This window comes from Emys orbicularis, chromosome 1 (genome assembly GCF_028017835.1).
Source record: "Emys orbicularis isolate rEmyOrb1 chromosome 1, rEmyOrb1.hap1, whole genome shotgun sequence".
NCBI classification, from domain to species: Eukaryota; Metazoa; Chordata; order Testudines; family Emydidae; genus Emys; species Emys orbicularis.
The window spans coordinates 218,501,169-218,521,372 of NC_088683.1; the positions used below are offsets into that span (position 1 = coordinate 218,501,169).

A 20,204-nucleotide genomic window follows, 5' to 3' on the forward strand; every position below is an offset into this window, starting at 1 on the left:
ATATTTGTAATCTGTCTTGTTATATTGAAACCATTGTGTCCTAATACATACATGCAAAAGCAAGGTTAATTAGAGAAAAACTTTCCTGTACTTTGTCATCTAGTATCTTCTGAAGATATTTGAAAGTTGTTCTTTTCATAGGTCCTAGATATCTATGAAATGACAAATGGAATGGTGATAGATGAGATGAATTAGTTTAGTTCAGGGGTTCTCAAACTTCATTGCGCCACGACCCCCTTCTGACAACAAAAAATACTACAGGGCCCGAGGAGCGGGGACTGAAGCCTGAGCTCATCCAAGTCCGGCCACCCTGGCAGAGGAGGGGAGCCAAAGCCCTACCTCCTCAGGCCGGGGGACCAAAGCTGAAGCCCAAAGTCTTCAGCCCCAGGCAGGGGACCTGCAACCTGAAATCTGCCACCCAGGGCTGAAGTCCTCGGGCTTGAGCTTTGGCACCGGGCCCCAGCAAGTCTAAGCCAGCCCTGACGACCCCATTAAAATGGGGTCGCAACCCACAGTTTGAGAACTACTGATTTAGTTTAATAATGGATCCTAACTTGTTAAAATCAAATGAGCAGTGCTGAAAAGGGCACTCTTTACTGAATCTCAAAGCTATTGCATCTGCTCTCTGAACCATTTGAAGACTATTTTCATGTGCTCATTATTATTATTAATAGTTTAGTAGTGACCAAACATCTTAATCAGCACAGAGGCCCCATTGTGTTAGATACTGTACAGACATATGAGAATCCCAGGAAATACTGGAATTATTTTAATTCTGAAATTGAGAAAACAAAGACTTTTTAAAAATTGCCTTTATTGGCGGAGGGGTGGGTGTCTTGGACCTTTCTCTTTCTGTCTGTCTGACTCTGTTGTTTTTTCCCCCCCAAACTAAATGGTTAAGGAGTTCTCAATCTCAGTGTGAAGTAAGAGGACGTCTGTTCTTACAGAGAACATCAGTTGGACTAAACAGAGCACCAGTTACCAAGGGATACTTTCCCATCATAAATACTGCAGATCTCCAAGGTTATCTGGGCCTCTTTACTAATTTATAGCTATGAACCAAGGTTGCAAGCCATTAAGTACACCGTATTGGTCCATATTTTTCTTTCCTATTAGCATTCTCTTGACCTCTAATAGTGAGAGTTGAATTGATTGGGACATGCAGACTACATAGCTGAAGTCAGTGTTTGGGGAAATTATCCCAGAGCAGATAATTGTTCAATTGTTAAATGTTAGCTGGATTATAGCAACTGTTTATGTGTGGAAGCATCTATTATTACACCAACTGAGAATTATAAAGGTGACTACTGCTTGTCAACGATGGCCTCTTAAACTAGCTAAAGTATTGAAGCTGGCAGAGATACATATTAAAATGATTAATATTTATAAAGAAAACAGGAAATGTTATCAAATTATGAACTGACAAACTGTGATATCTTGCAGGCATGTTGCCAGTTCTACAATAAACAATGTAATTTATTGATGTATTTTGACAATAATGAACCAGGATTGTTTTTTTCTTTTCTTTTTTTTGTTGAGGGTGGGAGGGGAGTTGTCTGTATGTTGCCCTCTTAGCCATATCACTACAGTTTAACCTTTGAAAAACAAATTTGAGAAATTCTGTTCTGTATGTTTTTTGTTTTGTTTTTTTAAAAAGGAATATATAGGAGTCTAATATACAATCCTGGAGATATTCTGTATCTCTCATCTCAAATCACGCCCTAACATAATTTTAGATAAGCTAGAATGAATGCATTTCAGAATAAATGTACTGTGGTTTCTCATACATACCTGGGGCCTATGTCTTTTCCATTAGTAAATAGATGATTTTTTAATAATGATCTGGTAAGTTTGTGTCAACTCAAAACTAAAGCATTTTGCTCCTGCTGAGACAGAGTCCATGTTTATTAACCATGCATTGGTATTGTCTCTCTTGATAATTAATGGTAGAAAATATTATTGAGGTATGGAGGAGTGAAAACAGGAAATCTAGTATTCATTATTTTAATATCTTTAACATGATCGACATTGTTTTCAAACTTTTTTCTACATTGGTTTCTAGGTATATTTTTATGAATGGTAGTTATTGCTACATAGTCCCTGGACAAATATTATGTGGGTGCTCATTCAGCATAACTGTGCACTAATGGCCTTTTAGTGGATTACCTGTTTGACAAGGACCTGTGGTTGATGCATAGGAGACTTAGAACTAGCCAACTGATGTACAGAGAGGTTGATGGCCTGTGGTTGGGTTACCATGTGGGCGGAGGTTGTCCTCTGGCATTTCTAGTAGCACTGCCACTAACAGACCCTCTTCCCTTCCTTCCCTTATACTCCACAAGAGTGTGCCAGAGGAGGAGAACCAATCAGGAAGCAGCTTCGGAGAAAAAGTTGAGAAGACAGTCAGGGAAATGAGTTTCAGACAGAAAGAATAATGGTTACTCTTTTGTTATGTCAAAAGATAATCAAGATTGTTTCCCACCAAAATCCCACAGTGTATCCTGATCAGCATTATTGATTGTTTGGTGAAATCCTGGCCCCACTGAAGTCAGTAGGATTTTTGCTGTTGAATTCCTGGTTGCAGTGAAGTCTAACCTGTGCCTACGTAGGGAATAAAATAAAAAGCATGCAAACTTCATTGCTAATAGAGTGTAAAAGCACACTGTACACTCTTATACAGACCAGCTATAGTAAATGGGAAAGTGTGCTGTTATATGGCTTCAGCATACTGAACTGAAACTGCATATAAATCTAATAGGGAAGAGAAGCCTCAAAAGGTTGGATGCTTATCCAAAATATATGAACTGATTGAGGACCAGGCTCCATTTCCATCCAAACCTACCTTGTATTGTCTTCTGGTGGGGAAGGACTGGTGGCCTGCTACCTGCTTCCATACTCCCTGATATCTTTGGTCAAACAGCTATTCTCTTGGATTCACCTTTGGGGTAGAGGATGATCAGTGACCACAGGAAACACATCTCATTTCTTTGTGTGTATTTTTCTTAGGAGTAGCCACCCACACACACACGTGAACTGCAGCAGGGAGAAATAGCTCTTATCTGGGTCCCCAATTGCAGACTCTGACATCTTGGCACCTTAGTTTGGCCTTCCCCCAGCAGCGTGGGGCATCTTAGGTGCATCAGACCTTTTTCAGCTCCCTGGTCAATACCAGATGCTTCAGAAGAAGTTATAAGAGCCCTGTAGTAGACAGGTGTGGGCTATTCTGCTCCTCCCCTTCTCCTATTAGGTCTTACTCTGGTCTCTAATAGTTCGACTGGCTTAAACCCTGAAACATGAGGTTTAATATTCCTTCCAAAAAATCAAGTGTATGATGACTGGATATTCCTTATCCATATAAATGTTCAATCTCTAATTTAATCTTGCTAAAATGTCCAGTCCCTTTGACTTCCTGTGGCAATGAATTCTGCAATGAAAATCTGCAATTTGCCACCTTTTCATTTCATTGACTGTCCCCTTTGTTCTTATGCCATGAGCCGGGGAACCGACAAATGTTCTTGATCTATCTCCTTTATACCATTCTATATATGTTTGCCAAATTTTCACAGGGGGTCATTTATTAAAAGAAAGAGCTAGAAAAGAGTCTTCAAGAGTTAGAGGTTTGTGTTTGGCTGAAAAAAGCAGCCAGACACTGAGTGCTTATTTGAAATTTCTGAAGGTGCATAACCATATTGTGTTACTCTCCTCCATTTGCCATACAATCGTGTTCCGTTTCCTTGGGTGGCATGTTCTTGGGAGTAGTACTTACCAGCCAACTCAGCCTCTCTTCTACTCTTCTAAAACTTTATAAAATATTGTTGGTTGCAAAAAACAAACAAACAAAAAAGTATATTTAAAATGAAGAATCAACCTGCATTGGTGAAAGAGTAGAGAGGATTGTGCTCTAGAGTTCCTTTCAATTTTTTTTTTGTTTTTTTTTATTTTTTAATTTATATTGTTTTTAAAAGAGTAGAAGGTTTTGTGACGGGTTGGATCACAGAAACCCCCTTGGGAGCTGCCACCCAATGTGCCAAGACTACTCCTGCTTCTGTCTTCCCTGCCAGCTCAGGATTCCAGCACCCTGTTTTGCTGAGCCAGACACTCCAGTCTGCTCTAACAAAGACTCAGGGTCTGAATCACTTGTCCCAAAGCTGCAAGTTTACCTGAAAACCAGCTCACAGGAGTGTGCTTGTCTTTAGCACTCAGATGCCCAACTCCCAATGGGGTCTAAACCCAGATAAATCCGTTTTACCCTGCATAAAGCTTATGCAGGGCAAACTCATAAATTGTTCGCCCTCTATAACACTGATAGAGAGATATGCACAGTTGTTTGCTCCCCCAGGTATTAATACATACTCTGAGTAAGTTACTAAATAAACAGTGATTTTATTAAATACAGACAGTAGGATTTAAGTGGTTCCAAGTAGTAACAGACAGAACAAAGTAAGTCACAAGCAAAATAAAATAAAATGCGCAAATCTATGCCTAATCAAACTAAATACAGATAATCTCACCCTCAGAGATGCTTCAGTAAGTTTTTCTCAGACTGGACACCTTCCAGGCCTGGGCACAATTCTTTCCCCTGGTACAGCTTTTGTTCCAGCTTAGGTGTTATCTAGGGGATTCTCCATGATGGCTCCTCCACCTCTCTGTTCTCTTCCACCCCTTTATATATTTTTTGCATAAGGCGGGAACCCTTTGTCTCTCTCAGTTTCCACCCCCCCTCACTGGAAAAGCACCAGGTTAAAGATGGATTCCAGTTCAGGTGACATGATCACATGTCACTGCAAGACTTCATTACTCACTTGCCAGCACACACATATACAGGGAGACTCACAGGTAAACAGCCATCTGCAGACAATGGGAGTCATCAAGATTCCAAACCATCATTAATGGCCCACACTTTACATAATTACAATAGGCCCTCAGAGTTACATTTTATATTTCTAGTTTTAGATACAAGAGTGGTACATTTATACAAATCGGATGATCACACTCAGTAGATTATAAGCTTTGTAATGATACCTTACAAGAGACCTTTTGCATGAAGCATATCCCAGTTACATTATACTCACTTATATTTTTATAAAACCATATAGACTGCACAACGTCACACCCTCCTCCTGAACTTACTGCCAGAGACTTGGACACTGACCATGGCGGAGGCAGTATACCTAAAATTCGTTTTTGGGCTCCCCTATGGGGCAGACACTCCTGTGTCCCCCAAAAGGGAAAGAGACCCTGATCCAGCTGTAGGCTCACAGCTACCAGCTATGAGAGACCTTTCGCTGGCCAGCAAAATCCCCCCCCTTTCACTCAGGTTGGGTTTGCTTCCAGCTAGAGTCCTTGGGGTTTGTTCCCACCGCAGCAGTCACCAGGACCCCAACTTCCAGCTCCAGGATACATGTCTCTGTGCACCTCTTCCACTCCATTACAGCCAGGTCATGCTTCTGGGTCTTAATTGCTTTGTTTCTTAAGTCCAGGCTGGTGGGCAGCCTTTTCTTTTTCCAGGGCAGCCTTTTCCCAGGCAAATTGTACATCAATTTTCATTTGTCTTCCCTTGAGACCATCACTTGATGAGCTGGGATACCACAGAGAACACCCTCCTGCCAGAACAGGCACCCCTCCCCTCCTGTCTTGCTAGGTTAGACACTCCAGTCAGCTTCAGCACAGACAGAGGTTGGGCCACACCCATCTGCAGTTCACTGAAACTGAGATGTACTCAGCTCAGGGGCTTCTTAGTTAACAGAGACATTTCCAGCGCCCATTGTTCAGTCTTTCTGGGCAATTTGCAACTTGTGTAGTTTTAGCTTCTTTTGATCTTCATTCTTACTTATTTTGCTTCCTTTTCTGTCCCTAATTTCCTTTCCCGAAATAAGCAAACAGAAAATAACAAACCAGTAACCACTTTGTCTGTTCTTCAGCCACCACACTTAAAATTCACTTAAAATCACTACCAGTATCTCAAAGCAATCAGCTGTGCACAGATCCTGCTCGACTACGCCACTGTGACGGGTTGGATCACAGAAACCCCCTTGGGAGCTGCCACCCAATGTGCAAAGACTACCCCTGCTTCTGTTTTCCCTGCCAGCTCAGGATTCCAGCACCCTGTCTTGCTGAGCCAGACACTCCAGTCTGCTCTAACAAAGACTCAGGGTCTGAATCACTTGTCCCAAAGCTGCAAGTTTACCTGAAAACCAGCTCACAGGAGTGTGCTTGTCTTTAGCACTCAGATGCCCAACTCCCAATGGGGTCTAAACCCAGATAAATCCGTTTTACCCTGCATAAAGCTTATGCAGGGCAAACTCATAAATTGTTCGCCCTCTATAACACTGATAGAGAGATATGCACAGTTGTTTGCTCCCCCAGGTATTAATACATACTCTGAGTAAGTTACTAAATAAACAGTGATTTTATTAAATACAGACAGTAGGATTTAAGTGGTTCCAAGTAGTAACAGACAGAACAAAGTAAGTCACAAGCAAAATAAAATAAAATGCGCAAATCTATGCCTAATCAAACTAAATACAGATAATCTCACCCTCAGAGATGCTTCAGTAAGTTTTTCTCAGACTGGACACCTTCCAGGCCTGGGCACAATTCTTTCCCCTGGTACAGCTTTTGTTCCAGCTTAGGTGTTATCTAGGGGATTCTCCATGATGGCTCCTCCACCTCTCTGTTCTCTTCCACCCCTTTATATATTTTTTGCATAAGGCGGGAACCCTTTGTCTCTCTCAGTTTCCACCCCCCCTCACTGGAAAAGCACCAGGTTAAAGATGGATTCCAGTTCAGGTGACATGATCACATGTCACTGCAAGACTTCATTACTCACTTGCCAGCACACACATATACAGGGAGACTCACAGGTAAACAGCCATCTGCAGACAATGGGAGTCATCAAGATTCCAAACCATCATTAATGGCCCACACTTTACATAATTACAATAGGCCCTCAGAGTTACATTTTATATTTCTAGTTTTAGATACAAGAGTGGTACATTTATACAAATCGGATGATCACACTCAGTAGATTATAAGCTTTGTAATGATACCTTACAAGAGACCTTTTGCATGAAGCATATCCCAGTTACATTATACTCACTTATATTTTTATAAAACCATATAGACTGCACAACGTCACAGGTTTCTTTAAAAAAAAAAAAACATGAAGCTGCAGCTCAGGCTCTCCTTGCAGATGAGTTGAGTGCCTCTGTTTCATGGAGGAAGAATGGGAAACTTGGCTTCTCCATGAATACTGCATTTGTGAATTGTGGAGTTGGCTGTTCCTCTGATAGGAGATACTGGTGGTGGTGGTGATAATATCTAACTTTAATATGCACTGTTCTGAAACCACTTTACAAAGGAGGTCAGTATCATTATCCCCATATGGGGCAACTGGAATGTGACAGAGTGGCAGCAGGACACTGGAAAAGTTGGGAATTGAATCCAGGTCTCCTGAATCCCAGTCCAGTGCTCTATCCATTATGCTATAAAAAAGTGTTCTGGGTAGCAGGCTGTGGTGTCTCTCCTTTATCCCCAGAAACCTACCGCTAAGTAAGTGGTGGAGGGCAGACACATTTGGAGAGAGGTGTGGGTGTCCTTTAACTTAATAATGTATAACCCAAGAATGATTTGGTTTCGATCCAGGGATGGGAAATGTTCTGTTGTGGGTGACAGGGAGATTCTTTAAAAAGAAATGACCTCTCCTTAGAAAAGCAAAACAGACAACTGGGGTCAAAAACATACATTAAAAACAGTTACTAGAAATAATTGAGTATTGTCAGACAAAAACAAAGTAAATAGAATGATGCATTGCAGCATTTTAGTGGGAGGGGTGTCATTGACACATTCTGGAGTGTGCAGGTCAGGTGCATGATCCAAAAAGAATGTAAACTGTAAACAATATTTTACTCTCTTAAGGCTTTTAAAAGGCAAACCAGTTTTAGCTGCTAAACATTTCATTTATATGTATTTGTATTATTAATGTCCCTGAATAATGTGTAAAGAAGCCTTTCTTGTGCCACTTGGTAAATTACTTTGTACATTCTATGTAATATTCCCATGTGAAGTCTATTTGTCACAGTATTATTATGGATGTAATGACAAACTGTGAATATGAAGCAGACAATCTGTCCTTTGAGGAAAGGAAAGGCATGATAAAATAGGATAGTTGCTCCATCTAGTGTTTAATATTTAGTGAACGTTCGCAAAATCATATACTTTTATTCTTCATATAAACTAAGTTTTTATTTTAAATAAATGTTTTCATGATATATTAAAAGGGGTTATGCCAGACTTTGCTTTTCAGTTCATTCTCTTTGTATTTTCAGCAGTATCTAATTTTGGATTTTGTGTTGTAGAAAATAGAAATAACTGTTTTAAGAGGTTAATTTAGTTAACATATGTTGTTTCAAATAGGCCTTCACTGAGCTGCAAATTGTGTAAACCCTAGCTGTGTGCAGGTTGACAAGCACTTTATCTCCAGCTCTGTGGATTGTTTGACCCTTGTCCACTTGTGTATGATTTAGTGCTTGCTGTTCTCTATTATATAACCATACTTAACTAGTCTAAAATGGGAGGATTCAGGTGTCTGAAATTTTACTGGTGTTTTTGTGCGGGCAACGTTAATGAAGAGGAGCAAACAAAATCACATTTTGATGTAAACGTAGGGTGGCTTGCTGTAGACTAAGTCTAAGTACATATGTAAATCAATGGATGTGACATTAATACAGCTTGCTAGCACCTCACTTTTGCTGTCAATGGCTGAAGATATAAAGCAGCATAATTTTAATCCATGATGACTTCTGGCTGGTTGTCAGATTGATATCTCCCTCATCCTAAAATGGGTGACCTCAAGCACCAGTGGAAAGGGATGAAGAACAGGTCCTCTCAATATATGTGCCAATTCAGAGAGACGTACTATGAGTAGGTCTCTGATAAATGGGGTAAAGTGTACAAATGTAGTGGGGGAGCAAGAAGTTAGAAATAGCAATTTGGCTGACACAGTGAGGATTCAACCAAGGGCCTCCAGAGCTAAAAGCAAGAGCTTAAATAGTCATCTAAAGAGACAAAGCTCCCTAGTTGGGGACTATAAAAACTCATCCCCTTTATAGAGTGCTCCAGAGGGGGATCTGTAGCACTCACTTGCCTTTGGATTACACAGACTGTTACCAGATTTGCCTGTTACTTTGTGGTATACTCATTTATTAGGGTTACTCTTCTGGGTGTGTGGGGGGGGAGGGTTCTGTACTTCTGTCAATGTACTGCTTCTGTCACTTGTGTTCTCATACGGAGCTCTACTTCTCCCAGTTCCCTCCAAATGGAGCTATCCTGCAGGACCTAGGTTACCCAGGGCTGGGTTCTTCCAGCCCCAGAATCAGACAAACACTCACATTAAAGAGAGCATCTGAGAGGACCGGGTTAATCACCAATCATAGAATATCAGGGTTGGAAGGGACCTCAGGAGGTCATCTAGTCCTACCCCCTACTCAAAGCAGGACCAATCCCCAATTTTTGCCCCAGATCCCTAAATGACTCCCTCAAGGATTGAACTCACAACCCTGGGTTTAGTAGTCCAATGCTCAAACCACTGAGCTATCCCCCCTCAGCTGACCCCTTATATGTCCCTGAACTCAGCAGGCTGGGTCGAGCAGCACTTCCATGCTGCCACCTTCATATGCCCCAGGTTCAGCACATCCCTATCCCCACTTTCATGTTACAATTGTTCTGGTAGTAATCCATTTGATGAGCAAACCCCACAGGATTTCCGGGTGCTGCAGGGATCTTTAGCTTAAGTACGAGGAGTGCAGAGAGAGAGAGAGAGAGAGAGAGAGAGAAGTAACCAGCTTAATCATGAAAGTTATTTATTGCCAGGTAATAACTACAAGGGGAGCCAAAAAACGAAACAGTTATAATATTAAATCTAACTTAAATTTGATTACAAAAGTCAGGTTTAGAAAACTATAACTGATCACACAAGTCAGGTTCAGAAGGCTATACCTAAACAGAGAGAGAGAGAGAGAGAGAGAGTTAGGTTCTCACCACTCCATGAAGCTTGAATCGATCAGGGTTCCCAGGTGGTGGTGGTAGCTATGGGTCCGGAGTGCTGGAGACAGGCAGAGCCCCCAGCACGATCAGTCAGGAGAAGATGAAGTCGGAATGGAACTGATACAGATTTTGGATCCAGGCATCAGAGCACTTGAGCATGGGTAGGGTTTTTTGTAGAGAAAGAAGAGTGGTTCAAGGGAGAACACTAGGTTTGTTTGTGGGTAAACTTATGGCTCTTGGGAGTATACCAAAGTTGTTTTGTTCAGGCTAGAGAATAGGAACTGATCATTCCCTGGCTATGGGTGGTGTTCCTTCGAGGGAGCTCACAATGTAATTAGGCAGCTTCAGTATTTTGGATACCAATAAAGGATTTATTACTCGAATTGGTCTGATAACTACTGAGCTGGGTGTGTGCAGGTGTGGGTTTATTAACATCTGGAGCAGAGATCCCCATCATGCAGTGCTTTCCTGCTTTTCTGGTCCCAGAGTTCCATGCAGTTCTTGCTTTGGAATCTTTGTTCTCCACTCTGTATGCTAATGGGGATGCCTCCCTGTCCTAACTTCGATGCAAATAAGACTAGGGGAGTTTCCTTGATCCTGTCACTCTTGTCTGGAGGGGTTTAGGTGTGTCTTCCACTGCCTTTTCATTGCTTTGTGTAAATCTTTCTTCGGCTCGGCTTTGGTTCAAGCAGAGGCTGGGGAGGGGGAAGGTCTTTTGTGAGTCAGACAGGCTGGGTACTGCGCCCTGGTTCCCTAAGAACACAGAGCTGCTAGGTAACAAGACACAATATTCAGAGATGCTGTATAGAAGTGCCCTTTCTACCTACACTACTTCTCTCTGAATTGTCACATATACACCTCTACCCCGATATAACGCTGTCCTCAGGCGCCAAAAAATCTTACTGTATTATAGGTGAAACCGCGTTACATCGAACTTGCTTTGATCCACCGGAGTGCGCAGCCCCCCCCGGAGCGCTGCTTTACCGTGTTATATCCGAATTTGTGTTATATTGGGTTGCATTATATCGGGGTAGCGGTGTACTAAGAAGACCTGTTGTTCGTCCCCTTACACTGGTGCTTGAGGTCACCCATTTTAGGATGAAGGAGATATCAGTCTGACAACCAGCCAGACATCGTCATGGATTAAAATTATGCTGCTTTATATCTTCAGCCATTGACAGCAAAAGTGAAGTGCTAGCAAGCTGTATTAATGTCACACCCACTGATTTACATATGTACTTGGACCTACTACTCTACTGCAAGCCACAAATTTTCACTGGGCCTCAGCTCAAAATGGTTGCATATGCACTTCCATGACATTCAAGTTATGAGCCTATATGTGTGGAAGTTTGAATAGCACATGCCCATAAATCCCCAAATGATCTTGCAATTTTAGTGTGCCTCTACATACAGTGTAACTTTCAAAATAGCTCTCACTTCCTGCACATAAATAAATGCTTAATACAAAAGATTGACTTCTACAAAATTTTCTTTGAAAATCAGGACCATAATTAGACTAAAAATTGCCTTGCTTTTCTTTGTTGGATAAGGCATGCAAATTTGACTGTCGAGTGATTTAGATAATTGTACTTTAGCTTTATGGACTCAGATACTCCAGTGATGATGCATTCAAAATGTCTGGATAGATAGCTGTCTGTCCATATTTTCTTAATTGCTATTACTTATTTTTATTACGATAGCATCCAGGAGCCCAAATCAGGATCAGGGTTCCTCTGTGTTCAGTGCTTTACAAATACACCGTAAAGGCAGTCTCTTTTCTGAGGAGGTTAAAATCTAGATTAAGACATGACAAAATTGGGTGTAACAGACACTTGGAAGGAATAGGCATGGAGGAGAGGTTATAATTCATGTATCTGTGTGCACAGATAGTTTTAAGACATTCAGTTCCTTTTTTGACTTTTGAAATATAAGTAAACAAATGATAGATATCCAAGGTCGCTGGTGGTCATCTACGTAGTCATCATCAATTGGCAGTTTCCTGTAGGCATCACAGTAGATGTGGGTCTTGAGGAAAGATTTGAAAGAAAGGGTAGTGATTTTACTGACTAGCTCAGAAAAGTGTGCTATGCATAAGAAACAGCAGAGAAGAAAGTGTGAATATGCTTGTGGGAGAGTAGGTAAACAGGATCAAGGCTGACAGAGTTGGTGAAATGGAAGTGGTGTCTGAGAGTCATAAGATACAGAAGTAGGTAAGTAGAAAGGAACTAAGTTGTGAACTGCCTTAAAGGTAAAGGTATTTGATTCAGTGGAGGGACTAACACCAGGTGACACTGTTAGAACAAAAGACCATGAGGGTGGCCTCAGCAGCAGAGTTTTGAATGGAGCTGATAAGCAGTAAGGTAAAAGGGAGAGAGGTAAGGATGGTTGAAAAAAGGAGTTGCAGTAATGAAGATAAGGGCTGATAAAAGCCTATATGAGATTTCAAATGGTATAGACAGAGTGTAAAGGTCAGATCTTTGGCATACTGTGGAGAAAGAAGAAGCAAGATTTTAATACAGCCAGGCAGTGTTAGGCTACAGAGAGAAGGTAGAGTAAAAGACAGCACCTTGGTTAAGGGTGGTGGCATGGAGGATGACAGACACACATTCTGCAGCTGGAAAACCAAAGCATGCCCACTACTTAGGGGAAATAATTTCAAAGACAATAAATTATTAGATTTTAAAATATATGCCAGGCAAAAGCCCATTTTAAAGTCAGGGAATTATTTAGAGAAATTGTCTGAAGTAATTTGATTTTGGGTTCTATAGAGCAGCTGCTTTGGTCCCAGTGTTTTTAAATCTACAAAGACTCTCTCTGCATTCTTTCTCCACCTGTGCTGGCAAGAGGACTGGAGAGGGAGGCAAATCTTTAACCGTTTGGTGTAGAGACTAAATCAACTTGCAGCTTCATGACTCCTCCATGCTTCACAGCAAATTAGGTCCCTGCACATAATAAACCTGGTCCTAAATGCACCTTCATTTTGAACTCCTCTCTTTCTGAATGACAAAAGGTGAATCAGTGTTGCAGGGATGGTGAAGAAATAAAATCCATTTTAAAAAACAGCTATAAAAGTACTGAAAAGTGTGTGTGTGTGGGGGGGGACAAACAGAAAATAATTCCACATGGTACTAAATTTTTAATTTTTTTAAAGGTCAGGTGACTGGCAACTAGAGCTAACATAAATCAATTGGGAAAGACTCCCTCCCTCCTCCGGACTGAATCCTACATATCAGCTTAGTAGAGGGTATGAAGGCTACAAGTGCATCTATAAACCCAGAGAGAAGCCTTCCTCCCTAATTGAGACAATAGCTTGTCTTAGCTGTGAAAGTCATTTTCTGCATATTTTACAAAGGAAGTCAGCTCATAAATCTGGAAACCTGGATGTGAAAGAGGAGTTGTCTGTTCAGTAGACAGATTAGTATAAAAAACTAGGACGTATTTGTAGGTTTACAGAAGGGCTCCTGAGTTTTACAGTTGACAGTTATGTGGTATCTCCTGGAATGCAGCCTATCTAGAGCTTCTGTTTCTGATGGCAATCACCACTTTGTTCATATTTAATTCATAATTCTGGTTGAAACACCTGGTATAACATCTTTGCTGTGATTGTTGATTTTAAGTCTTATGTATAAAGAAAAGATTTTCTTTTATTTCTCTATATCTCAGGTTTGACGTCGATACAACAGAACTACACAGTTGGATGACCCGCTCAGAAGCTGTACTTCAGAGCCCCGAGTTTGCAATATATAGAAAAGAAGGCAACCTGTCAGACCTCAGAGAAAGAGTCAATGTAGGAAAATATACTCTCATATTTGTTTGTCAATTTGTATTAATTTTTCAAAGTACTTTCAAAGTCCAAATCTAAAAAAGTTGAACTGTAGATTGGCAAACATTGATTGACCATACACAGCCAAATTTTCAGATATGCTTATTAATTTTGTGTGTGCCAGATTTTGGCTGGCAGCTTGATATATGTTGTGCCTGAGGTGGTGTTGATCCATACATCCAAGTCCACACACTTTTAACTTGTACAGCAGATTTGTACAAGTCTAAATGATTGCAGAATCAAGCTTTATATATAGCACGCTATGTATACAACCATACTACTACTCTTTTCATTTTAGTATTTTTATGTTAGTATCACATATTAAAAAGCAAAGTCATATTATACTATATGTAAAGGAACAATCAGTATTTCAGAATCTAGTAATAGTGTTCTAGTAAAGATCCCAAATATTAACAATCATAATGCTCTGTTGAATTTAAACAAGTCTGGCCATGGTAGCATGGAACACTTGAAAAATGATTCTTTAATCTTCTATGGCCTCAGTGATGATTTTGCAGTGTGTAAGCCATTGCACTGTGGGTGTTTTTCACACACTCTGAATTTAGTCTGTTAAACACTAAAATATTTGAATACTTGGAAATAATTTGATTTTTGAAAATAGTTGCAAATATTATCTGCTTTATTCTGAGTACGAGAAGGAGAAATCCATGTCTAGCTAGCTATTACACTCAAAGCCTGTGATATTTTACAAATGTGTTTGTTTAAAATTAACAGATATAAATTCTTACTCCATGTACTGCAAATGGAGCAGGATTACCAACACTAAATCATTTCTGCTATATGTTTGTCTACCTGTCTGTCTCTCCATCTTAAATCAGCTCAGATAAGATGAAGGAACATTGAATTTCAGCCCTCCAGAAGTATACATTCAAAAGTTTCTTGTTATCTCACTTACCTTGCAGTGGTTTGTGTTTAATCAATAGTCTCCATAGCAATACTGGAAGAAAGCACTGAGTAGTCTATGGTATACTGAAAGCAGCTTTCTGATGCCACCTGCTCATTTTTGTGTACTTGGAAGTGCATTTTTCTGAAGTAATATTAGTAATTATATGGTAAATGATTTTACTCTGACCATTTTCTATCTGCTCCATGAAATGTGCACATATTAAAAACAAAACTGGCATGATACATGCAGAAGATATGATGGATGCAGGCATTCGGCTATTAGAGTGACTGGGACAATTTAATTAATAAAGAGATAGTCACTTAATTTTCTGAGCGCTTCACCCATTATACTATTGTTTTTTTAAATAATGGAAGGTTCCCTTTGTTTCCATTTTTAGGAGCATAACCACCTCAAAGTTGGCAAATTAGCTCTTGCCTGGACCTTTGTAATTATTCTGAACAATTGCACAATCAGATGCCCTTAGCCAATAAGATGTTCCCCTTCCTAATGTCAGTTTTATAATACTTTATAATGTCCTTAAGGGATTCAGGAGCCATGGTTCGTTCACCTGCCTCCTCCTTTCCTTCCTTTGTTCCCAAGGAGGCGGTGATCTATGTCCCTGCAAGTGAGAGATGGAGGTAGGTGAACCACAGACCTACTTTGCTCCCAACTGTGTTTCCCAGCAGCTCTTGCCTCAGACTCTAGTTGGGCTCCTATACTTCCTCCTCTTTCGTTGATGGTGAGGCAGAGTTTGGGGGTGGGAGGCCAGTAGGAGCACCATCTTTTCAGATCTCTGTGCCAAAAGATATATATGATTACATGGGAGTGTGCTGGATTGGATTCCTGCATGGTCCTCCCCTCCATTTTGGTCCCCCCAGATACTGTAACATTGGAAGTTGGGTTCAAGGGATTGGAGACAACAGGATCTTTCAGATCTTCCATAGACAACCTTAGAAAGTGAGTAGCAGCATGATTGAGAAGCTTGTTTCCAATTACCTGTGCTGGAAAACAATGCAGAAAAATCTGTTTCTGAGATCAAAGATTGGGATGCAGGGTAGGGAAAAAAATGAAGGACTTCCTCTTCTAAAAAGAAATGGGAGAAATAACAAACATTATTGTCTCAGGTTAACACTGAAAATCTTTTTATAAAGACCACAGGTGAATTAGGTTTGGAGGAACATCTTTATTTTTAAAAGCTTACATTTTGCCTTGAGTAACTCCACATTTGAGAGTCTACAGGTTGCAGGTGCAGTGTGATAAATAAAGGGGGGGATAGCTCCCTTTGATGGACACCCAACCAGCCAGTTAGCTGTAAAATCCCTCTTGGAAGCTGTTCTTTACTTGCTTTACCTGTTAAGGATTAAAAAGTCCCCGAGGTAAAGAAAAAAAAAGTGGGCCCCTGACCAAAAGAGCCAATGGGAAGGCTAGAACTTTTTAAAATGGGGAAAGAAACTTTCCCTTTGTCTGTTGTTCTCTGGGCTGCAGGAACATGGAGTAGCAATGCTATAAGCAGAAATGCCATGTAAGGTTTGAAAAGTATTTTCCATACCTAGAAGGAATCATTTGGATAGGGAATGTTTAGTTAGACGCTATCAGGTTATTTCTTTATTTTGGCTTGTGGATCTCCACTGTGCTAACCCCCAGATGCTTTTGTTTGCTTGTAACCTTTAAGCTTAACCCCCAAGAAAGCTATTTTGGGTGCTTAATTTTTGGAATTGCTCTTTTAAAATCTAGCAAAAGCCTAAGTTCCAGATGTATTTTCTTTCTTTTTGTTTTTAATAAAATTTACCTTTTTTCAGAACAGGATTGGATTTTTGGTGTCCTAAGAGGTTTGTGCATATGCTGTTTGATTAGCTGGGGGCAACAGCTAATTTCCTTTGCTTTCTTTCTCAGCTCTTCCCTGGAGGAAGTGTGTGTGAAAGGGCTTGAGGGTGCCCCACAGGGAGGAATTCCCAAGTGCTCCTTCCTGGGTCCAAGGGTTGTTGTTTTTTTTGCATTTGGGTGGTGACAACCTTGGGAGTTTAATACAAGCACGGAGTGGGCCCCCACCTTCTGTACTCAAAGTGACAGAGTAGGGATTCAGCCTTGACAATAGGGGAAACTTTTAAAGATCATTGGTGACAGCTAGCGGCTGAAATCTGTACTGGACACTGCTCAGCTGCTGGCAGAAGTAAAGTAAGGGCAAGTTTTTAAACAGCCAGATTTGAAAACTTGCCTATACTTGATTTTTTTCAGACACAACCTCTCTCTCCTTGGAAATGGAAGCAGAGGTGGGAAGTGGCAGCCAGCACCTTAAATTAACAAGAGCTTTCACAACTGCTGGCTGCCAGTTCTCACTTTTATTTCTGTGGAAATAAGGTCAGAACAAGGAAAAATAAGATGATGGGGTATGGGCTGCCTGCTGAAATCTGCATCTCCAGAGTCAAAAATCAGCTATTGACTAGGACCATTTAATTACAAATGTTAAGATAAAAACGACAAACATTATAGAAATGATGATTCAATTAGGCTGTCTGTATACATGTATTATACTGTTACACACACACACACACACACACCTACACCTGTAAATATATATAGGCATGCGCACACATGTGCATATGTACACGCACACTGGGTTTATTCACACACCGAAACAGAGAGAGATTATGGATCTGATCCAAAGTCCACTGAAGTCAATGGGTATCTCTTTATTTTGGTCTTATATGGTGCTTTATCAGTAATATATGGTTATGTGGTATGAAGGTTTCATTATGGGATGACCATATAAGTAATGCATGTAATCTAAAATGAATGCCAATAAAACCTTTTACCCCATTCCACACCTTCATGAATTCTGTATGTGATATGTACATTACAGAAAACAATTTTAGCAATGCTTTAAAGTGTTCCTTGTTCAGTTATAATGACAGGTTCCTTGGTTACTGTGAATCCGAATGTAAAGGGTTTAGGTGGAGAAAATAATGAAAATTAACTAGACAGAAAAGTTTAAAAAGTTGTCCAAGGTTGAGAATATATATCAATAACTTAACAATAAAAATCTTTACAATGATGTAGTTAGTGACGAAGATAACATTTAGAAGCCTGAAAATTCAGAGTTGAAGTTAAACTTACCAGAAACCCAAACTTTAGCAAATATGGGAGAGTCCACAAAGTACAATGATCAAACCACTTAAATTTGGCCCCTTACCAATCTCAAGTTCCTAAATTCTCTTTTTTCCTTTTATAGCTGCCTTTTATAGCTACTTTACAGATATATTGTGTTTGGATCAAAACCTTTTAAAAAGAAGTTGAACTCTGCAGCTTGTAGCTTAGGACTTGTCCTCACAGCTTTGTATGCAACACTGTACGTTCACACCCTGGTTTGCCATGCACTGACTAACTGTGTAGACAAGCCCTAAGATTATGAACAGAAACTCTCATTGTGCAGCTTGCTGCTGGCGTCTCAAAACTGGGAATCAGACAGCAGCGATTTAAAATTGGTGGAATGTTTCCATTGTAGACATGCTGCATGTAATGATCTTGGATAATTTGTTACCAGATAAAAATCGTATGATTCAATAGTAGCCTCCTAGTTTTTCAGGATTGGGCCTGCATGGTGGAGAGTGGGGAATGACTCCCTACATTGCTATTGACCAAATCGAGGATTTTTAATTTTTAAAGTGTTTTTGTGAACAGTGCCTGACATACCGCTGTATATTTAAGAATAAAGCATTTTAAATGTTGGTTGCTGATAAGATGAAACTATTATATATGAATAAGATCCTGTAGTCTGATATTCTGCTTTTATCAGATTATCATGAAGGGGCATGAACTGTTGTCTCACGGTGTGGGTATAGTATGTTGCGTAGGAGTGAAGTGTTCTACTGCTGACTAGAAAATAGATGCACGTGGTTTTTTCCTATTATCACATATCTTTTTTTAAAGCCAACAAAGTACTTACAAACATAACCACACATAAAGAGGACTGTCAAGTAAAGTTGACTGGAAAATGAGAATTTTTCTTGCATTTGAAATTTTCCATTGGAAACTCCAGTTTTTCCTGTAGGAAATTTCAAAAGTGTGCGTCAAGTGTGTTTTTTGCTCACTTCCAAATACTTAGTTACTGTTTCCCAACTTTTTCCAGTGGCACCAGCTGAGAAACAGGAATGAAAAGTGGGAAGGTAAGGAAAAAACACCTTTCAGTTTTAGAAGTAACATGTTCACATTTCAGTTTTAACAGGCTACTTAAATGTGCAAGTGTTACTGTTTCTCTCAGTCAAACTTTCAATATTTTGTTACTGATTGCCAACTGGCAGAAGTTGGAAAACAATAATAATGCATGGGAAAGTAGGTTTTTCCACACCTCGACTTTTTTCACAGCTTTTGCTAATTGAAGCGCAGTCAGAAAGTGAGGGGAAATTTGCATTTAAAAATAGAAAAATTCTTAAAAATTAAGGATATTTTTCCACAAATGTTTTGTTTCCAAAATGTTTTATTTTTCCAGAAAAATATTGAAAGATGAAAAATTGATTGACAATATTTGTGTGAAAAATGTTGATTTAAAAAAAAATAAAGCCCTATTTTCCAATGAAAAAACTTTTCCTCAGAAACTGTTTGACTACTGCAGTTGTTAAGGTTCTGATGTGTAGTGCTCAAAGGTTTGGAAATGCCAAAATTAAGGTTTTCTGCACAACCTTAACCTCAAACCACTTTTGTAGTGAACGAGCTTTGGGTCCAGAAGAGTACTACCTCATTCACTACAGAAGATGAGAAATGCATAATGAACGAAGGAGGGTTGAAGAGGTAAATGAGAGGGGTGTTGACAGGACCCCCTGCCTCATTCAGTGCAGGGATGGGTGATGCACCATTTATGAGTCATGCAGAAATAACTTATGAGGCTAACCATAAATATTTAAAAGTTATTTCATTCACTGTGCACTGTTGAGCCTGCAGAATTAATAATGATGGGACCTGTGGAAAAATGTGATCCTGTACTTAAAAATAATCTCAAAGTATTTCAAAATGCATACACACAAGGGAGCAGAATTCATGTTGTGTAGGCCGCCTTTACATTGGCATTTCCAGACTTTTGAATACAATCTTAACATTATATTTATCAGCTTGTTGTATGGACACACATGCGCATGGGATGGGGTGGGGAGGGGAGGTGACACACACCCCACTCACGTGGCAATTCTGTCCATGTGAGAAATTAATTCATGTGGTTCCTCAGTTCATCATGCAACTTTGACTATTTAATCTACACTCTGCCCTTTAATCCATCACTTATGGGACTTATTCCAACACACGCACGCACCTCCAGTCAGCTTTAAAAAAGTCACTTTTTAAAAAAATCAGTCTGCCAAGATAATGGCAATCATTATTATTTGGATTGCATTAGCACCTAGGAGTCCCCCAACCAATTGTGCTAAGTACTGTACATATATC

At 40.0% G+C, this 20,204-nt stretch overlaps 1 protein-coding gene across 1 annotated transcript in view; it reads left to right on the forward strand.

Annotated features, from left to right (window-relative positions):
• Positions 1-20,204, forward strand: part of DMD (dystrophin) — a 1,466,768-nt gene that overhangs the window by 231,408 nt on the left and 1,215,156 nt on the right. Inside the window, exon 13 of the mRNA XM_065405744.1 lies at positions 13,708-13,831. Coding sequence (XP_065261816.1) covers positions 13,708-13,831 — 124 coding nt within the window. The remainder of the gene's footprint in view (positions 1-13,707; positions 13,832-20,204) is intronic.